The following is a 20,638-nucleotide window of genomic DNA, read 5'->3' as shown; positions in this document are numbered from 1 at the left end:
TACAACATGGCAAATCCTGAGAAAGCATATTAAAATATAACGTTACATTCAAGTCCTGATAAATGTTAGGTGTAATGCTATGGAATCTTCAGGGGCTACATTTCTCAACAGCTGACTGTATTTTCATACTTAATACTTTGAAAAAATAGTTTCAGCAGAAATTTAAAGGTTGGGTATGGAATTCGCTTTTTTGGCCATTTTTGCAAAATTACTTGAAATCCTTATCATAACCCGCTTACAGCCACTGAGTTAGAAGTACTGACATGAAAATTAAACAAGTCAATCATCTGTGGAACGGGCAGGGCTAGAAAAACTCCAGCCAATCATTTCCATTGCCACCGAGTTGCATTGGACAGTAAGTACGTCAATCAAACGGTCGTACTGCACTCCCCCTCCCCCGCGCGCGACCCCTTCGTGCAGTACTCGTGACCCAGAGCTTGTGACCCAGAGCAAGCTCCTGTTTGTTGTTATCCTGCGGTAGCTACTGGAACTAGTTAGGTTGAATCTCAATCCTTTGCTCGCTTCAAAATCTCAGCCCTAACCCTCGCTGTTGCGCGTTCACGCGCCGTGGAGCCATGTCCCAATACCAGTTTAAAGGTAGCTTAAGGGGTAGGGGGAGGGCTAACATCCCCTCAAAATTGAGATTTTCGATGGGCACCCTCAAAGCGCTTCAGTTCTGACTTGCTCCCACAATACCTTGCGAGAAAACGGAAAATCAAGAAATATCCTAGACAAGATGGCGGGCGAAAAGATGCGACAGGATTGGAAAAACACAAATGTAAGTGTTTTCTCTGTAATTAACTAGTAATTATTTTATTAATTATACTCTGCATACTCTGCGAAGCCCGGCCGCGGACTCTTGGAAGATCGCGGAAGTCTGTGGCCGACTTTCGCACAAGATCGCGAAAGTCCGCGGCCGACTTTCAAGGGCCGCACGACCCCGGTATTCGGCCGGGCTGCATACGACCGGGCTGGATATCATGTCGTATGATATCCAGATCTTCCATGTTCTAGTGACTCCAGGTTAAAAATAAGCTTTATACTAATATATTAGATTATATTAGTAATATTCTCTAAGTAATAGTATATATACTAATATATTATATTATATTAGTAATATTACATGGCTAATCAATGTATTTTTTGGCAGGACTATATTGTGTACATAGCTATTATATATTGTACATAACATATGGCCATATCAACCAGTTCTGGCATATAATTCCTATTTCCTTCTTATTCGTTTTCTTTCAGGACTTCGTTGAGTCCCCCCCACCTCTCCCTCATGCTCCTCCACCCCAGGCACCTCTTCCACCACCCCAGACCCCCTTCCAAGAGGAGAGTGCCAGGGGGCAGGCGAGGCATGAGGAGAGCGAGGCAAAGTTGGCGGAATGGTGGAGAAGATGTGATTCTCCACCATTCTCTCAAAAGCTGAGAGAGTGTGTGTGTGTGTTTGTATTTTTAGGTGTGCGTGTGTGTGTATTTTTAGATGCATGTGTGTGTATTTTTAGATGTGTGGTTCAGTGTTTCTTATTTAAATAAAGTGTTTCTTCTAAAGTGTTCTTGTTCATAACCGATTATCTAAGGGTGCACTCACACTAGGCCATCTGGCCGTGGCCGTGGCCGTTTTAGCACCTAACCGTGCTCAAATCTGCCAGTGTGAGTGTGGCCAGTCTGGCCAGGCCGGGCCAATTTGGCCACTTGGGAGAGGTGTGCTACTACGGCACGGGCCGCTACGGTACAGATGCTAATGAGCCGACACGCGCTACGCAACCTGAGCTGGATGACGTATAGTCAATGCGACGACCACGGACATAATAAAGGCGACGAGCCTTCTTTCCCATTAAACGGTAAACATCGCGTCAAGCGGTTCAACTGTTGGTGTGTTCTCTGTGTTGTTGTCCATTGTTGTTAAAACTCTGACTGGCGGCAGACTTTATTATGGTCCATGCAGCGGACGCTTGGTGATGACGTGTTACGACGTGATGACGTATGTACAAGAGCCTTCCGTGGCCAGGCCACAGCTGCAACGGCCACGGCCAGACGGCCTAGTGTGAGTGCAGGCCAGAGAACAATGGGGCCATTTGAGCACGGTTAGGTGTGAAAACGGCCAACGGCCACGGCCAGATGGCCTAGTGTGAGTGCACCCTAATACCACCTTTAACATGTAGCTAAGTGACATTCAAAATAGAGGTATATTACGAGGGACAAATAGTATTATTTTTTTAATTAATTAATTATAACACTTTATTTAAACATGCCAATTACAAAATATAAATACCATTTCAGGTTAAACATCTTTACAATGGGTCTTGCTCGTTGCCCGAGACAATGGCAGCCAGTCTGTCACTTGTAACATTACCAGGGGTCTGGTTATCTGCTAGGGGGCACGGGGAGGCCATGATGAAGTCACAGGGTAGGGTTGTCCCATTTGGTAGGGGATCGGTTAGGGGTAGCAATGAGGGGTAGCAATGAGGGGTAGCAATGAGCAATGAGGGTTAGGGTTGAGATGTAGGGTTGAGACAGTGAGCAAAGAAACGGGATTGGGCCTATATCCACATTTGGACCTAGCAGTAGAAGACAATTTCCATGGCAGACAAGACGCCACCATCCCCACCACCACCACCACCACCAGCAAAGAGAAGGAAAACTATTTTTCAGAGAGTAATTGATAATAAAAACGCTGACAGAGAAAAACTGAAATCAAGAATAATCCTAGGCGCTGCTTTCGAACGTTGGCGGCAACTGAAGGACGAGAAGGGTCTAAAAACCGATGCTTGTGTGGCGGTTGACGGCCCAATCTCAATACTTCCCCTTACCCCTTATCTTCCCCCTTACCCTTGAAGTTGCGCGTTCATGTGAGAGCTAGTGGTGTCTCAATACCCAATTTGATCAAGATTAAGGGATAAGATTGAGTGCTATGTACCCCTTATTTTTAAGATGATTTGAGAGCTCACTTGCTCCTCCAAGGGCTATCCCAGAGCACATAGCGAAACCGGGAATTAAAAAAAAAACATGGCTGCTTGAAGCGAGGAATATTTTACAGCTATCTACACAACTTTTTATATGTTTATAATGACTCGGTTTGATCTGAAATGTGCTACACGAACGATGCATAGTATTGTAGGTCTTAACTGAAGCTTTCAAACGGTAGTTTTAGGATACAATTAGCGCGTATACCACCACTCCATTGGCTTAGATGGTAGCTTGCCAGCTAGATGCTACAGGGCCTGCAGCGGATTCGAATTGTATCCGAATCCGTTCGGTTCGTTTACCACAGTTCGGAGCATTCTGGAGATCCGCGGATTTCGGTTTCATGAAGGCATTGCCTTATGTAGCGTACTTTGCCAACTGTAGCCTACGTCCGATACAAAAGGGTGTTTAGGACCCAGCGGAATGCATTCTCTCCAGTGCTGCCCGAGCCAATGAGACTTTTCCCGCCCCTCCCTTCAGCCTGTCAGCGTTCAAAACAAACTGGGCTTTAAACTTCGTTGCGCTCGTCGCCAGAGTTCTAAGCCTCGTCGGCCGTTATCCCTTACATGTTACACTCAGTGCACCATGTTTTCAAATGCATTTAGGGGAACATTTATTGCACAAAAAAGCCTTGCAAGTTGTCTGATTGCAGTCAATTAACACATTGCAAATAGCCTGTGGGTCTCATTCATTTTTGTGTTTCTCCCCCAAACCCTCCGTCAAAAAAAAGTCCGCCTTTTTACTATCACGGACATGATCCTAATCCGAACCGTATCCGAAACCGAGGCCCAAAACGGTTATCTGAACCGAACCGTGGACACACTGATCCGTTTCACCACACACACCCTCAACTCTTCAACGATGGCGGCAGCATCTAAGATATATATATATATCGCTCTTCTTCTCTGGCTTTTATTGGCGTTTCGGCGCTCTGGTGACGGGGCAGCCAGCTGGCGACGATGAATGATGACGTACCCGAAACCGAGTGGCGTCTCATTTCATAGGGGAAAGATCTCAGCCCTTGGCCCTTACACTTGCAAGTGCTAGGGTTAAGACAAAGACAAAGACAAAGCAAAAGGGGCAAGGGGAAGAATCGAGATTCGGCCCTAGTTTCAAAGTTTATACCGTTTATACTCGGTAATACCGGTGTTGAGACGAGTGTATTACTCGGTGTGAAAATGTCCACACCGCGGCAACCCTAGTGAAAACCAGGACTTCCAATACAATTATATGAAACAAACATACATTTTCTAAAAAATAGTAATGATTTATGTGACCGTTTAATGTTTATAACATCTGGTGCAACCATAGCCGCGAGAACGTATTCTCAGCAGGGGGTGCTGGAAAAAAAAAAACTCAGCCTGCACTAGACTCGCAACTCGTTACATTGATAAAAAAGATATATAGCAGCGCAGCTCAATTACACCAGTGCATGCGCGCACAGTTGAAAATCGATCGTTGTGTTCACTTCCTTCACACCATGGTTCACATCCAGCTGCTCACAGAACAAGTTTAGCGCACCATCGCTACCCTCACACTTTTTCATATAACCTTTTTTCAGCACTAGGTCATATGAGCATTAAATAAATGCTGCGTCGCCTTGGACAGCAGCGAGGATGACTCGCTTTGCCACGGGCCGAAACAGTTCGGAGCGACCACAGCCAGAGCGAACACAGCGGGGCAGAGGAGTGTCAGGAATAGTCTTTGGTGTACACATCAGTACGGCCTATTTGCACTACTGTTTAGTGGCAATGCAGTGTTTTATTCTATGCCTTTTTATTTTCGTATATTATTTCAATTAATACAATTTATTTATTCATAAAAACAAGATCTGGTCTTCAAATCCTTTTTCCAAATATAGGTCGTCTTGCAATGGGGTTTGTGTTTATATTCGGACCAATACGGTACAGCGGGCGCTCACATGACGTAAAGCATTTCCTGGTGCATATATGTGACGCTTCAGAACCTAAAATCCCGTTTCTCCCCGGTGACACGACAACACATAACCGGCGTTTTCAGAAATCTCCACTTTGGCCGGAGTTTTTAGAAATTATCGTTTTCTGTGATAAGACAGGGAGTGGGGCAGCACCCCCAGCACCCCTACTTCCCGCGGTACTGGGTGCAACTTACAGCTGAATGTAGTGCCATGTTGTTAAACGAAAACCTACGCTAGCCTGGCTCGCTCTCGCGCATCTCTGTTCGCGCTCGTGCATGATTGCGCGTCCAGGTACTTGGAATGGGTGGAGTCAGAGTCAGCGTTGAAGGAGAGGGGGTAGGAGCAAGGTACGTTTTATTACTCTGTTTTCTGGGAATAATTGACGCAAGCAGAAACCAGAAAACAAGCCGTTTTTTGGTTTTTTCGTTTTGACAAGAAAACGAAAATCAAGATTTCAGTTCGTTTATTCGTTTCTACGTTATGTCAAAAAAAAACGAAAATCAATATTTCAGTTCGTTTATTCGTTTTTTGGTTCTTACTGAGCGAAACGAATTTACCACTCAATATCTGGTTTCCACCGGTGGGCGGGTCCTCTTATTGGCTAGCGTGCTTCATTGACCTGTGCTCTTCATAATAAAAGTTCTTCCGTTTGATAATGTCGACAAAAATATTACTTTATTATAGACACTAGCAGACACAGAGGACCACACCACCCACAGTCAAGACTGACCCGGCTTCAAATAACAATAATAGTGTTCATAATCATTTGACAATGAGAACTTATGAAGTTATGATGACTTCAGTGCAGTTGATGTTTAGCCACAGTTAATACATGCAGAATAGACCTGAGGGCTTTACTACGACATCATTGTCCGGCTCTGAACTATGCGCTCTGTACGCGTTCACATCAAAGGAGCTGCGATCGCGGGCTGCTGATTTCCTCACAGCCTGAGAGCTATGAGGAATACAAGTGATTACAACACATTTCTGACAGCTGCACAGTGCGCATGGCTCTCCGCGAGACGCACGCAATTCAACCCATGCACACGCTCACACCGTCACACGCCACACAACTTGCGCCGCTATTTAACAGTGGAAGGGTAGGAATCAAATGCGTCTGGGTGAAATTTCAAAATCGTCCGGGATTTATTAAAGCCTCAATACATGTTCACATTTAATTTGCGTTGCGTTCCTCTGGGTCTGTCACAAACTAGTTGGGCTACGCCCTCCCCTACTCAGTTCTGTTCGCTTTGCATTGGTGGAAGTGAGTAGGGGGAGTGGTTAAGTAAAGCCTTCAGATTGGACGGTTTGACTTTAGAGTTACCGTCATGTTTTGTATTATTTTTTTTACCATTATTGTTTTATAGGGACAAACATTAACACATTTCTCCTGCAGGGGATTGATAAAGTTCTATCTATGTAACAGAAGGAAACACTTGCTCATACTCCATCAAATATTCATACTCATACTTTGCACACTTTACCACAGCATTGGCCTACTGAATGCCACAGATATATTTTTAAGCATTGGACTGAATGCCACATAAATATAATATATGTTTTGCACATTTGCAACGTTTAAAAGTTCAGGGAAAAGTATATGCCTCTACTGGTGTTGCTTAGGCCAACCTTTTGAGGCAGTGTTGTTTCTGAATATTAGTGTTAAGGGCCAATAATGCCTACTATCATACATTAGTCACCATGTCTGTGGACAAATTTGTATGCAGTCACATATTAATATATCCCCCCCCCCTGTAGAATATAGGAATATAGAATAGAATATATTATTATTTACTGACAGTGATTACAGAATGCGAGTGTGTGTTATAGGCCTATTGAAAGCGAGGCTGGGTGTGCCTATGAATATAGGCTACAGTGAGTTTTTTAAGGTGCTGTACAAGCAAATCATATTGACTACTCTGTACAGTGACAAAGAGTGTACAGTAACCTACTTCATTCAATATTGAATAGGCTACTGTAGCCTACACTATGTACAAATGGTTTTGCTCTTTGCTCATGGCAGTTGTGGCAGTCATTTTAACATGTCAGCAGGCAAGCTTCACTCATTCCAGGATGCATTATGCTTTGTCCTATAGCCTACTTGGAACGTGTTTTGAAATGGATCTATACTAGCCTATATAAATTTGCCAGCTGGAATACAAAGCAAACTCTCCTTCAAATGCACATTCATGGAAGTCTTGTATTGTCATCCCCAAATAATGCTGCAATGTAATAATATACATCTTTAAATGCACAATAATGAGTCAATATTTTTATTATGACTTATCAAAGATTTTTATTGGCTCCCAGAATGCAGGTCTGTTAGTGACTCCCAGTATCTCTAAAAACAGACCGGGAAGTAGAGCATTCAGTTACTGGGCTCCTTTACTGTGGAACCAGCTCTCCCCATGGGTCAGAGAGGCTACTATAGATCCATTCCAAAACATGTTCCAAGTAGGCTATAGGACAGGACAACGCATAATGCATCCTGGAATGAGTGAAGCTTGCCTGCTGACACGTTAAAATGACTGTCACAACTGCCATGAGCAAAGAGCAAAACCATTTGTACATAGCGTAGGCTGCAAGCCTATTCGATATTGAATGAAGTAGGTTACTTTACACTCGCTGTCACTGTACAGAGTAGACGATAGGCCTATGATTTGCTTGTACAGCACCTTAAAAAACTCACTGTAGCCTATATTCATAGGCACACCCAGCCTCGCTTTCAATATAACACGCACTCGCATTCTGTAAACACCATTAGTAAATAATAGGCTAATATGAAAACAATATAAAATATCTTTCAACTAGAAAAAATAATTTGTTTACTGTAAATGGATAAAGGTCAACAAATGCGCAATTTTCAGCTGTCAGAAATGTGTTGTGATCACTTGTATTCCTCATAGCTCTCAGGCTGTGAGGAAATCAGCAGCCCGCGATCGCATCTCCTTTGATGTGAATGCCCACAGAGCGCAGAGTTCAGAGCCGGACAATGATGTCGTAGTAAAGCCCTCAGGTCTACTCTGCATGTAGGCTATTAACTGTGGCTAAACATCAACTGCACTGAAGTCATCATAGCTTCAGAAGTTCTCATTTTCAAATGATTATGAATACTATTATTGTTACCGTGTCAGTCTTGACTGTGGGTGGTGTGGTCCTCTGTGTCTGCTATAGTGTCTATAATACAGTAATATATTTGTCGACATTATCAAACAGAAGAACTTTTATTTTGAAGAGCACGGGGCAACGAAGCATATTAGCCAATAAGAGGAACCGCCCACCGGCGGAAACCAGATATTGAGTGGTAAATCCGTTTTGTTAAGAAGAACCAAAAAACGAATAAACGAACTGAAATTTAGATTTTCGTGTTTTTTTTGACAAAACGAAAAAACGGCTGGTTTCTGGTTTCTGCTTATGTCAATTATTCCCAGAAAACAGAGTAATAAAACGTACCTTGCTCGGGTAGGACCATTTGAGTTGTGTATTTTCAAAATCTGCTGGCGTTTCGCAAATCCCATACCCAACCTTTAACTAAATATTGTTTATTTACTTTTTTATTTTTTAACTGTGGTTCTAATAGTGCAACCCGGCATCACGCCAAGGCGTAAAATAGATACGTTTGTCCACATCGCAAGGCGTGTTCAGGGTCACGCTTTGCCTGACCAAAGCGTCACCCTGAACACGCGTCCTTCTCCATTCGAAATTAATGGGGGAATAGCACCAACAGGGGGCGATACGTTCTCCTAGCATTTGGTGGAATTGTTACGTAGCCATATTAATCGTTATTATCTGAATGGGAAATGCAATATTTTAGGACAGATACACCATTAAACATGTTTCTAATGACATTTGTAGCGAGAAATGTACATTTTCCTTTCATAATATTCAGTCAGTGGTTGTGTCTGATCTTTAGTTTTATAGTTATTAGGAAGATTTTATCGGCTCGCTCGCATGTTTCAACGACGTCAGGTTACTAGGGACGCTGCTTTCGCTAAACTAGCAGCTCACGTGTTTCCTGCGTTTGTGTTATTAAACCGTTACTTTATGTAACTTTAAATGAAATCATCTTGTTAGAAACACGTATATCTGAGAGCAGGGGTGAAGTATTGTTTAGATTGCTGTCAGGTTAGCCTGCTGCAGCCACATCCTCTCGGTACAGTTGTTATCATTTAGCATTAACTAAAGGCCGATATATGCTCTGTTTTAGACGTAACGCGTAAGCACGTAAGATACATAACCCCCCCTTGCGCGGTAAAATATCCCCCCTTACGTGCTTAAGTGCGTCACCCAAAATTCCTGACTATGCGACTAAAACACTACGGCTCTACGCAGCTCGCAAAGACTGTGATTGGCCAGCTAACCACATCCTTTCAGGAGTCTCACATTTCCGGTTGTTCAGAGTGTGTAAAAAGACCGCTAACCTAAACTTAGCTACTGCTACTCTCGTCGAAAATACTGGAAGTGCATAAATATAAACAAGCCAGCGATTTCCACTTCCACGCCCACAGATTCGTTCGTTGCTCCCCCTACTGTTCTGGCGGAGAATCCCCTTGCAACACGCGCAATCCTTAAGGAACCTTAAAGGAACCGTAAATCAAAACTTGTCTAAAACAAGTCCCTTGTGTAAATTACGTGCTTACGTCTCTGCGACTAAAACGACCCTAAATCGGCCTTAAGCCTGGCCACCAGCGAAGAAGAAGAAGCCGGTCCTCGCCTCCGTTTCTATTCGCGTGCTTGTGCGTGCTCGTGTGCTCGTGGACTCGTGAAACGTCATCAGTCGTTGCCCGAGCACTGTTCCAATTCGAAGTACGCATGCATCGGAGGTGGCTCGTGTGTACTTGCAACCGCTATAAATCCCAGGATGCATTTCCCACATATATATATTTATATAATATATAATATAATAAATAATAATAATAATATAAGATAATATATAAATATATAATAATAATAATACATTTAATTTAGAGGCGCCTTTCAAGACACCCAAGGTCACCTTACAGAGTATAAAAGTTATCATAAATCGTTTAAAAACAAGACATTGTGGAAAATAATAATAATAATAATAATAAATAAATGGAGTTTATTTAACCCTTTATATATATAAAGTCGTGTGTGTATTATAGCTTATACACATGCCAGGACACGCATATCTTTTCAATTTTTATTCATTCAGAATATTTACATACTATTTGAAAATGAAAGAGGCTGGGATTTTGTTTTATATCATTTGTTTATATTGTTCAGTAGTATATGACTAAATGAGGCCGTAGCACAGTTTACGGACGAGCAGAGGTGGTGACGTCATCGAGTCCGCTGCTGTTCCAATTGAAGGTACGTACTCGCGTGCTCGCAAGTCTGTGCTTGAAGTATGGACTTGCCAAGTCATCGAGTCCGTAGTACGCGTGCTAGGAATTGAGAAACGGCCTCAGTTTGAAGAGTACACCTGCTTAATGGATGACTACCAACAGAGGGCGCCCATTAATGTCAATGTCAACAAAACAACAAGCAGCGTTGAAGTATTACCGTAGATTCCTCCGAACTTTAATTTGTATAATTTCTTTGTTTGAAATGGGTTTTATAAGATTTATCATTGATGTCGTCATGCTATTTATATTTACGTAGCGGTTTATGTCAAATGTATGTAAAATATAAAGCAACTAATGTTAGTCTTAGTATAAGAGCAGTGAAGTTAGCTTCAACAAGTTAGCCCCTATAGCCTTTTGCTGGATCGCTAACGTTAGTTGAAAGGTTAGTGTTATTATTACTATTACTATTTTATTTTTTCATCAGTTGTATCTAAAAGCATTTCTATATATTGTCGGAGGTCGATAAACAAGTATAATATATAATGATGTGGATGAGCCTAACAGAGTATAAACAGTATTTTTACATTATCTATAAGGCTATTCCATACAGGAACATAAGGCACATATAAAGATAATTAGGTAACTTCAAAGGAAGGAGAAATGCGTTCAAACACATGAAATGTAATTATAGTCAGCCCTAACGTTACAGCACCCCTTTATTCTCATCCATCGTTATCTGCAAAGGTAAAATCTTCATTAATGCACATTATTTAATGTTGGTGTAATCCATTCGGAAAAGGTCCATTTTAAAAATCGCTTTATGGTTGCTTGCATTTAGCCTAAACAATAATGTTTGTGCTATGGGGATTTTCTATCACTTAAGGCCATGTTGGCTTAACAATGTATAGATTTCATGTCAATAATTCAGCTAGGTTTAGTAGTAGATATCAACTGTCATTATGAATGTGACTAAACATTGATGGTTGAACACAAGGTCCATCAAGCATCCTTTTACATTATTTTGTTTATTCTAACAGTTCTGCTTTTCTAACATAATAAATCCTGTAGGTCCTGTTGCAGGATAAATTAGTGTTTTTATTTTCCTCTGTCTTACAGATCCCGTCTTTTCCTGCCCTTCATTATCCATCTCTTTATTTAAAGCAAAACAACGGCTCTTTTAAGAGCCACTCTTTTCTGTACTACATAAACACACAGGCATATCACTCACTCACTCACTCACTCACTCACTCACACACCCAATCACTGTCTGTCCGTCTGTCTGTCCGTCCGTCCGTCTGTGTCTCTAACTCCAGAAGCCACTGTCTCCAAGTAAGTATTGGTACTTTGTTCTCAATCTTATATATATTCTATCCTTAAGCCAACTCACTGTCCAAACATACATGCCCTTTTACTTTTACTGGACTGTGCCTAATCCTCCTACACTGTGTTCTTATTTTTCTAATCAAGCTGTTTATGCTTTTGTTATTTAGTGCTGTTGAAATGGCTAATCAACAAGACAGAGGCAGGGCAGAGCAGGCTATATTCCTTGCTGATATGCTTCTTGCTCGAGAAAAAGTGAGTGTCAGGGTTTATTGAGACAGTTATCTTGCATTAATATTGTTTATGCCAATGTTTTTGTAAATGTTTTTCTTTATACGGCTTTTGATAAATGGCTAAATTACCAAGTGTCATCATACAATGATCACTTTCTCTCAAGCAGAAAAATGATGCAAAGGGCAAAGCAGCATCTAGTAAAGGTGAAGTTGAATGGGTGGAGAGGGATTCGGATGGTCGTCGAATTCCCAAAAGGTGCAGAATTGGAGAAACACGGATGCAAGCCTCAGCTACAGGTATTTTATGTCTTTCAAGATTATTTGTTGTGATTACCCACTTGCATCATCTCTCTTAAAGGCTGACTTGTTGGAAAATTAATGGCTGTGTTTTGAAAACAGTATATTTAGACATCACCCTATACAAATATTTCTAAATTAGTCTTGTTTCCGGCATGAAAGTCTTCCAGACTTTAGCCACCATCAGTGGTTAATAGGTTGATTATTCATTGTGAGAACTTGTTTTCTTTGCAATTTAATGTGACAATTTTTTTAGTTGCTATAATAACATTTAATTTTTAACAAATTAAACTCATCTCTACTTTTCTGTCTGTACATTCTTTCAGTTGTTTCTCAGGATGTTCGTGAGGACTCTGCCCCTTTTGAGTCAGCTGGGGAGGATCATGCAGTGTCCGGGTGCCCTCAACAGTTACTTGGTAGGATGACAACTTACTCTAATTAAGCAAGTTAGCAAAACAAGTTAAATGGATTTTATGTATAAAGAAAAAAAGTTTTTCAGAAAATGAGATGCAGAAACTGTTGGAAATTCTAACAACGGACATTGAGACAAAGGACCATCCGTCGATGTCAGAATCATGGTCATTGCGTCAATCGGCAGCTCAGGATGAGTGGCGTAAAGCAAGGCCGTATCATTTGAACAGTTTGCTGTCATGCAATGAAGTTCCCATAAAAACATGCTGCAACTGCTCATCTCAAGCAGTCATTCGTTGCAGAGACTGCATGCCCAATGAGTGGCTCTGCATTGATTGTGATGTGACCAAAAATCAGTCCCTTGCACTCCACAATCGTGAGTCCTGCGTCAATGGAATGTTCATGCCCATTGAGCCAGGGCTTTGCCTTGTGCATGAAGATGGCAAATATGAAGTTGTCAGTCAAGGTAGCACTTCTGTAATATTTAAAAGTTTATACATTTTGTTTTTGTCTTTTGTGTCATTATTTCCTTTGATCACAACCTTAATTGGTTTTCAGCCATCTCACTGATAATTGAGCATATTTTTTTCAGTACGTCTGTTGCCTACTATCAGACCGGAGTTGTGCTCCTGTGATCCATCAAACCTCGCGGAGTCAGCTGGCAGATCAGTCATTTTGGCTACCATGAATGGTATAATCTATTGCTTTTCATTGATGTTCATGTATTTATTTTTAAATATTTTCATGTTTAATTGTGTAATAAATAATAATGCATCTACGGTTCTACATTTTTTTAACAATGTTTTAAGGTCGGTATGATCTACACTTGCCGAAGTTGGCATGCAAGTCATGTCCAGCCCAGTGGACACCTGACCGAAAGGATTTAATACAAAGTGGGTATTGGCCAGCGTCTGTCAAGAGTGACACATTGTTTGCAGCTGATCTGCTTGCAACATTTGAAGGGATGAAAACTACAGCACCCAATCTATCGAGACAGGGTTTTTTGCGGATGTTGGATGGGAGGACTTCTCACTTTGGAAGAGTAAGATTGTTTTTGACCAAAGTTGTCTAAAGTAGTGACAAGGATAGAACTATAGTTGTTTTAATTTACCACTTCCTGCTGTTCTTTCCTTCTATCCTTCCTTCTTTCGTTATCAATTGTAAAATGTACAGACTGGAAAAATACATGGAGACATCTTCCAAAGGAGCTTTTTGGAGAACACATTCTGTAACTACCAGTGCGAGAAAATGTCAAGTGTGGAGCACTTTACATGCGCAGCATGTACCCCAAACATGCTGGCGCTGTGTGCAGATGGCAACAGAAAGGTTTACCGATTTCGGCAGTCTAAAGGGTGAGTTGTTTTTTGTTATGTGAAATTAACATATTATTTTTACTTAAAATAATATTCTTTCTTGTTTTATTAAGGTCTGAACAACCGCATTTTGATGGTGCCTTCATTGCGAAAGATGCCGACGTGCACAGTTTTGTTGAGGACATCATGAGCAAACAGAAAAGTGTTGGTCAAATTTTTGTTGCTTATAATACAGTGTCACCAATTTTTTTTATAAGAATGAGTTATGAATTATTATGTCCCTATTTAAGTATCACAAACTAGTATCTTCCCTTTCAAGAAGCCATTGGAGCAGTATGGAGCATCTCTTCAAAGCAATATGTGCTGATGAAATGTAATATGTTGGCATCCAGTTTATTAGTTTCATAATTATTGTAATAGATGGTTGGAATTGATGCAGCTTGTTGCCCTGCCTTTATTATTATCAGTTTACCTGGATTAGGAAAAGCAGAATAATAATTTTTCTGCAGAAGGAGCTTCAGGCAGCCACAGGCGGGCAGTTCTATTGCACGGATATTGCCTGCAAGTACTGGCCCTACCTTGAGAGATTGGCAGTCTCCATGCTGGAACTGACCCCTTTATTGCAGATGAGACCATTCCTCTCCGTCATGCATGCCAAAGCCCACTCAACAAAGTGTGAGGTATTGTTGTCATGATCCTGGAATTGTAATTATCAGGAATTGTAAGTATGGAACAAGGCTTGTTTATTGTGTGAAGAACAATAGTATGTAAGTTAATTTACTTTTGGAGGTGGTACTAAGTAGGCTTTACAGTGGTGCAATTTGACAACCTTTGTTTAAGAGGAGGGCGAAAAAAACGCAGTCAATACTGGTGTATTGATACTGAAAAAAAACGAAAGATAGAGTTTAAACCATTTTTAATATTCTGTATCGATATGTATTATATTTTAGCACCTTTGACAATGCGTGTGTTTGTGTTTAAAACTGGACAGATAATCTGGAGTGGCAGAAATCAAGAGGGTGCTGGCACAACTGCAGGAGAAGAGGTTGAAATGGTGAACAGCTACCTTTCTCGTTGTGGCCTCACAACCAAGTACATGACCAAATCTGGTAAGCTTTGTTTGTATTTTTATATATATATATATATATTGTGTAAGTGCTAATTTCATTGTAGTCATTAATTATTTTTACAAAAACAAAGCAATGATAAAAAGAACCCTGTTAGAGGTTTTTCTAATGAACCAGTCTTTAATCTTGTGCTGACATAAACTCCTGTAATCCCCCGGTTCACATTTTTCTCTTGCTTTGACTTTAATATCAAACCATTTATTTTTCACCTGAGCCACAGCCCATAACATTCATCATTAATATGAGTTATGTCAAGCTAAGCACAGACAAGTAACATGGCATGCTTTGTTTTGCTAAAAAGCCAGGAATGACATGCTCACCATACATGCCATTGGGTGGAACAAGCGGAAGCAAGATGGACTACATCTTGCTTTGTCTTGCAGATATGTCAAGGTATGTACCAAATTACATGAACCAGATCTGGTTTGCTGACCATATTAACAAACAACAAATTTCCAGAATGGGCTCTTAATCACACGTAACATTTTATGATATTTCAAAGTTGACAGTGAGAGTGTTGTTGAAAAAGTCCATTTGTTTTTGTCGTCTTTCTTTGACTTTAGACACTGCAAAAGGCTGAGGCTGCGTCTCAGAAATTACGTGATTTGTGCAGTGACCTTGACTGCCCTGAGGACATGGTGCACCAGTGGGTAGAGGACGTGAGACAGTGGGCGAAGGCTGGTAAAGTCTTTTCTTAACATTTTTCTATGTAGTTTCAGACTTAGACTTAAGCACTACTGTATCAAATAAGCATGAAAAAAATAAAAAAAATGCTATGAAAAAGCTTGTGGTAGAATGGAAATTTGCAATAAAATATTGCCAGATGCTGTAAATCCTCTTACCAGAGGGCAGCAGAAAGAACTGTGACTATAGGTGGGTGTTTTCTGATGTTGGGGGCCCTGGTCGGACAGCATCTGTTCTCAAGTCAGTAGTTTTTCAAATTTTCTGTTGTAGTAATAATCATGAGAGGTTTAGCTTGATTGTAGTGAACCAGAGTTAATTTTTAAGGTCTTGGTCTGTCCCTGTGTGAAAGACAAAATAAATGGTGAAAGATAAACCTAAATGTTAATTTTTAAAAAACATTGTCTTTGTTAACTTATATTGTAATGTTTTCTATAGATGCTGTAGGTACCGGTTCTGATGACCAGCACCAGCTTCAAAAATCAATTGAAGAGATCTTTCTTGGGGTTCATCAGAAAAAAGCGAACCTTTACAATCAGACCGGTATGTCTGTATTCTTATATATATCTTTTGGGTTTAGAAGCTGTCTTATCTCAATTATTATGTTTTAATTTTCTTCCCATTAAATGTAACAGATTTTTGTTTTTTTTATGATAAATGTGTTATGTTCGTTATAATTACGTTACACATATTTCTCTTAAACCGAATTTGATCAAGTTTGTTGAACATGTTTTTCTGTGTTTCTGTAACTGCAGACAGCAACAAAATTCGTCATTTAAGGCGAAGAAAACTCTGGACAGAGAAGAAAAAACTCTTCGAAAAAATCTGGCTTTATAATCAGCAGGTGCCAGAGGAGGAGCGCATTGTTGAGGAGAAGGTGGAAGGAAAGCTGTCATTGTTGGGGGGAAATGATGAGGAAGACAGTCTGATCTGGCCATGGGAGATGCACAGCAGTGGTATGAAGGAATTTATGTTTTAAGGCTATTATGTGTGTGTGCATTCAAGTATTTACAGTGTTAATTTAATTTAAATATGGAGTCAACATAGTTTCTATTGAGTTCCTGCGCCTGTCGTCATAGTTGCTGGTCACGTGCCGAAAAACGATTTGTTTGAGGTGAGTAACATTAACTAACGTGAGAGAGAGAGAGAGAGAGAGAGAGAGAGAGAGAGAGAGAGAGAGAGAGAGAGAGAGAGAGAGAGAGAGAGAGAGAGAGAGAGAGAGAGAGAGAGAGAGAGAGAGAGAGAGAGAGAGAGAGAGAGAGAGAGAGCTGTCTGTCGTGCATTTACATTTTCTTGGAAATGTTTATCAATGTACACTGTCCCTTTTCAAATAAACACATAAATAAATAAGATATAGTGACACCAGGAGAGGGTACAGTAGGTGTGTGTGTCTGTGTGTTAGAGAGAGAGACACCAGGTTAAGGAGGGGGTAAAGTACATCATTGGCTCTGAGTGAGTGTGTTTTGTAACACATTTTAACAACAATCTTTTTTGTGTGTGTATTTTTTCCTAGGTATTTGGCAACAGGGAACTCTTACCGGTCCATTGCTTTCCACTTTAGGGTAGGAATAAGCACTGTGGCTGGAATAGTCAGGAGTGTGTGCGAGGCCATTTGGGACTGCCTGTCTGGGGAGTTCCTGGCCTTTCCTACAGAGGCTGAGTGGAGGAAGATTGCAGAGGATTTTGCAAGAATGTGGGCATTTCCCAATTGCGTAGGGGCAATGGATGGGAAGCATGTTGTCATTGAGGCACCTCCATTAAGCGGCTCCCTTTATTTAAAATTACAAGAAGTCATTCTCCATTGTACTGTTGGCGGTAGTCGATGCCCACTATCGTTTTAGGGTGGTCGACATTGGAGCCTATGGCAAAAATAGTGATGGAGGAACATTAGCTGCCTCTGCCTTTGGGTCTGCCCTGCGGCAGGTGACCCTCAACCTCCCTGGGGATGCCCCCCTACCTGGAGCAGAGAACTTGGGGCCCATTCCTCATGTTTTCCTGGCGGACGAGGCATTCCCCTTGCGGAGAAATCTCCTTCGCCCCTACCCTGGGCACACTCACGGGGAAAAGCGTGTTTTTAATTACCGCCTCTCTCACGCCAGGAGAATGGTGGAGTGTACCTTCGGCATCCTTGCGGCCCAATGGAGGATATACCGGAGGGTGCTTGGTGTGTCACCACAGGTAGCAGAGTCAGTTGTCAAGGCAACGTGTATACTACACAACTTTCTGCGATGGGGGGGTGCTACAGAGGCACTGACTGGTCCAGCAGAACCATCTGCTGGAATGAGAAGTATTGGCAGGCAGGGCTCCAGAGTGCGACCTATTAGGTCGCATATGCTCCGGTGCTACTTGCAGGAGGACGATTGAAAAAAATATATATATCGTTTTTTATTTTTTTTTATTTCTCTCCCCACTCCCGCGGTTGTGGTTGATAATAAAATCTTACTTTCTGGCTCATTCCAGCGAGTCCACTACTCTCTCTCGCTCCCTGTCTCTGCCTGCCTGTCTGTCTGCACCTTTTACAGTCTATGGTCTGCACACTACACGTGCACAGTCTTGCTGCGCGCTGCGCACGCAGCACGCACAAAAAAGTAAACAAAGCAGATACAATACGAAGCGGTCGATAGTCGATTATTTTAAGAAAAGAAATGTGCCAGAGGAAACAAATGAGGCTGTTGTTTAGTGGTGCAACGGTTTACGGATTTCCCGTGATCCGTACGGTGCAACCCTCATGGTTCGGGACGCAAGTGATCCGCAGATCGGCTGATAAAAAAATAAGTTGTTTTTTAACCGGAAACCGGAACCGGAAGCGGTCATATTTATGTTTGGTTGTAGTCTTTTTGCTCGGTTCTCCATATGAACAGTAGGGCTAGAACCGAGCGAAATTACCCTTGCAATGAGCAATGAGTCTTCCAACCGAAATCAATGGATTTACAAAATGCCAAACAAAACACGACAGAAACTGTATTTCGCTACCATACTTGATGAAAAAAAAAGAAGATGAGGATGTCTGCATTGTCTTGGGAGAGTGTAGACTCTAAACTCTCCCAAGGCAATGCAGACATCCTGAATTTAAAGTTGTAAATCCAGGGTTAGGGATTATTTACTATCCATGTTAAAAAGAAGAAGGAATAATGCCTCAGATTGCATTTTTTTTTAATATTGACTATGCTTGAAGGAAGCAGGATTATTACCAAATTTTTCACTTTATTTTGTTTTTACACATTTTAAGATTTTATTTAAAGTCACATTTGTCTCGTTATCTTTTTTGCTGTTGTTGATCCGAAAATGATCCGACCCGTGATTCAAAAACCGTGACACGATCCGAACCGTGAGTTTTGTGATCCATTGCACCCCTACTGTTGGTGGTGGAGAAGGGTTAGCAGAGGAAGCGACAGTGAGAGGTTGGCGAAAAAGGCGGGGGGCAGTGGGGAGAAAAAGAAGACAGTTTTCAACAACAATGGCTGGTGCAGTTCCCGTGGTTACGATATGGGGGACAAGCCATGGTGTGTGTGTACTGCAGGACATGTGGCCCGTCCGTTGCAGGCAGGACACATTTTATAAATGGATCTTCACAATTCAAAGTTCAGTCATTGAAATTACACAACGAAAGCCAAAAGCACAATACGTGCAGGGACCGCTGCATCACACGAAGCTCCCAGCCCCTCCCCACCTCATTTGATAGGATAGATGAGACCATTCGCTCGGCGGAGAATGAAGAAATAATCATCAAGTTTAACACCGCCTACAACATCGCTAAAGAGGAACTCCCGTTCACAAAAAAAATAAATGGTGCTACCTTATTTGTTTTGGTGCTACTAAATGAAAAGCTAGGTGGCACCAGTGTTACCTGTGAAAAAGTTAGTCTGGAGCCCTGTTGGCAGGGTTGGCAGCAACAACGCCAGCAACGAGGCCATTACTGTGAGGACCAACTTCACAACTTATTTTTCATCTGAAGCTGGTCAAGTCCCCTGGCAGAACCGCCCCCTGCACATCCCACATGCCCTTCAGTAAACTTTTAAAAACTAAATCAGTTGAGGTGTGGTCTTGTGAGTTGTCATTTAAAGAACAAATTAAGCAACGTGTCAAGGCAATGTCAACAATGTGATTAATGACTGCAGGTAAAGTAAATATAATTATAGGTTTATTTTCATCAATAATCATAACAATAACAAATACAATAATGATGTAAATATATACAAATATTTTACTCTAGTTATATGCTACATATATTACTCTAGTTTTATATTACTCTATTTTATACTATACAATATATATATATACTACTACTACTACTATATAAACTATATTTATACCATTTTATATTACTCTATTTTATACTATACAATATATATATACTACTACTACTACTACTATATAAACTATATTTATACTATTTTATATAACACTATTTTTATACTATACAAGCCTTATATGACATTGAATCTGGAGAATAGTATACACTATTCTCCAAATTCAATGTCATACAAGGCTTGTTGAATCCGAAGCTTTGCGAGGGCTTGTTTTCGCGGGTCTAACCGGTCAATTGCGGGTGCCAGACTGAGGAGGTAATGTTGTGTCTCTGTGTATTTAGTTTGGTCAATTCTTTGAAGAATTTGGGCCTGGTATGCGGTCATATCTTGTGGTGCCTTCCTCTTCCCCCTGCCAATAGACGTGGTCCTCGGTGAAGGGTCCCGGTAAGGTGCGCAAGTTGGTGAGGGAGGCGGGTTATCGGGGGTCACTTCAGCTTCAGGGTTTGCTTCAGGGGTTGCTTCAGGGGTCTCTTCGTAAAGCATCAGGCTATCCTCTAGGTCAAGGCTTTCCTCAGCTTGATCCTGTAGTAAAAATTTAAATAAAACCCAACACAGCACTTATTAGAACATTATTAGAAGTATTAGCATGTTCCAGGTTTATACATGAATTAACCCCATACACACTGCTTTTCTGTATACACATTCCTAATAATCGCCTACTTAATTACCTGTCCTGCCTCTGAACAAATATTATTTAGGATAACTGTTGCCGTCTGCGGATGGTAGTT

The 20,638-nt window shown here is 41.2% G+C and overlaps 3 protein-coding genes across 4 annotated transcripts in view; all 3 read left to right on the top strand.

Moving 5' to 3' along the window:
* skap2 (src kinase associated phosphoprotein 2) overlaps nt 1–20,638 on the top strand; it is a 362,220-nt gene that overhangs the window by 50,397 nt on the left and 291,185 nt on the right. The gene's annotated exons all lie outside the window — the stretch shown is intronic.
* On the top strand, nt 10,717–14,178 carry LOC132459163 (uncharacterized). 2 transcript variants are annotated; one of them, XM_060053554.1, is made up of 7 exons: nt 10,717–12,068; nt 12,395–12,484; nt 12,568–12,945; nt 13,072–13,170; nt 13,289–13,521; nt 13,653–13,831; nt 13,906–14,178. In XM_060053554.1, exons 1-7 carry the CDS (start codon nt 12,050–12,052, stop codon nt 14,093–14,095), a joined length of 1,188 nt encoding a protein of 395 aa, XP_059909537.1. In that variant the 5' UTR covers nt 10,717–12,049; the 3' UTR covers nt 14,096–14,178. The 2 variants fall into 2 exon arrangements, with proteins under 2 accessions (XP_059909537.1, XP_059909538.1); XM_060053555.1 differs by having other exon boundaries at nt 13,653–14,178.
* LOC132459164 (uncharacterized) lies at nt 14,191–16,670 on the top strand. Its single transcript, XM_060053557.1, has 5 exons — nt 14,191–14,901; nt 15,221–15,312; nt 15,483–15,600; nt 16,039–16,143; nt 16,356–16,670. Exons 1-5 carry the CDS (start codon nt 14,727–14,729, stop codon nt 16,577–16,579), a joined length of 714 nt encoding a protein of 237 aa, XP_059909540.1. The 5' UTR covers nt 14,191–14,726; the 3' UTR covers nt 16,580–16,670.

This window comes from Gadus macrocephalus, chromosome 6 (genome assembly GCF_031168955.1).
Source record: "Gadus macrocephalus chromosome 6, ASM3116895v1".
NCBI lineage: Eukaryota > Metazoa > Chordata > Actinopteri > Gadiformes > Gadidae > Gadus > Gadus macrocephalus.
This window is presented reverse-complemented; position numbering and strand designations above follow the sequence as displayed.

Excerpts from the sequence above, each read along its gene's own strand:
- LOC132459163 (XM_060053554.1), top strand. Across the intron at positions 12,485-12,567 it reads GTGCCCTCAACAGTTACTTG|AAAATGAGATGCAGAAACTG; the intron begins GTAGGATGACAA and ends AAAGTTTTTCAG. Across the intron at positions 13,522-13,652 it reads GGACTTCTCACTTTGGAAGA|ACTGGAAAAATACATGGAGA; the intron begins GTAAGATTGTTT and ends TAAAATGTACAG.
- LOC132459164 (XM_060053557.1), top strand. The coding sequence starts at position 14,727 with ATGTATTATATTTTAGCACCTTTGACAATGCGTGTGTTTGTGTTTAAA. Across the intron at positions 15,601-16,038 it reads GAGACAGTGGGCGAAGGCTG|ATGCTGTAGGTACCGGTTCT; the intron begins GTAAAGTCTTTT and ends TGTTTTCTATAG. Across the intron at positions 16,144-16,355 it reads GAACCTTTACAATCAGACCG|ACAGCAACAAAATTCGTCAT; the intron begins GTATGTCTGTAT and ends CTGTAACTGCAG.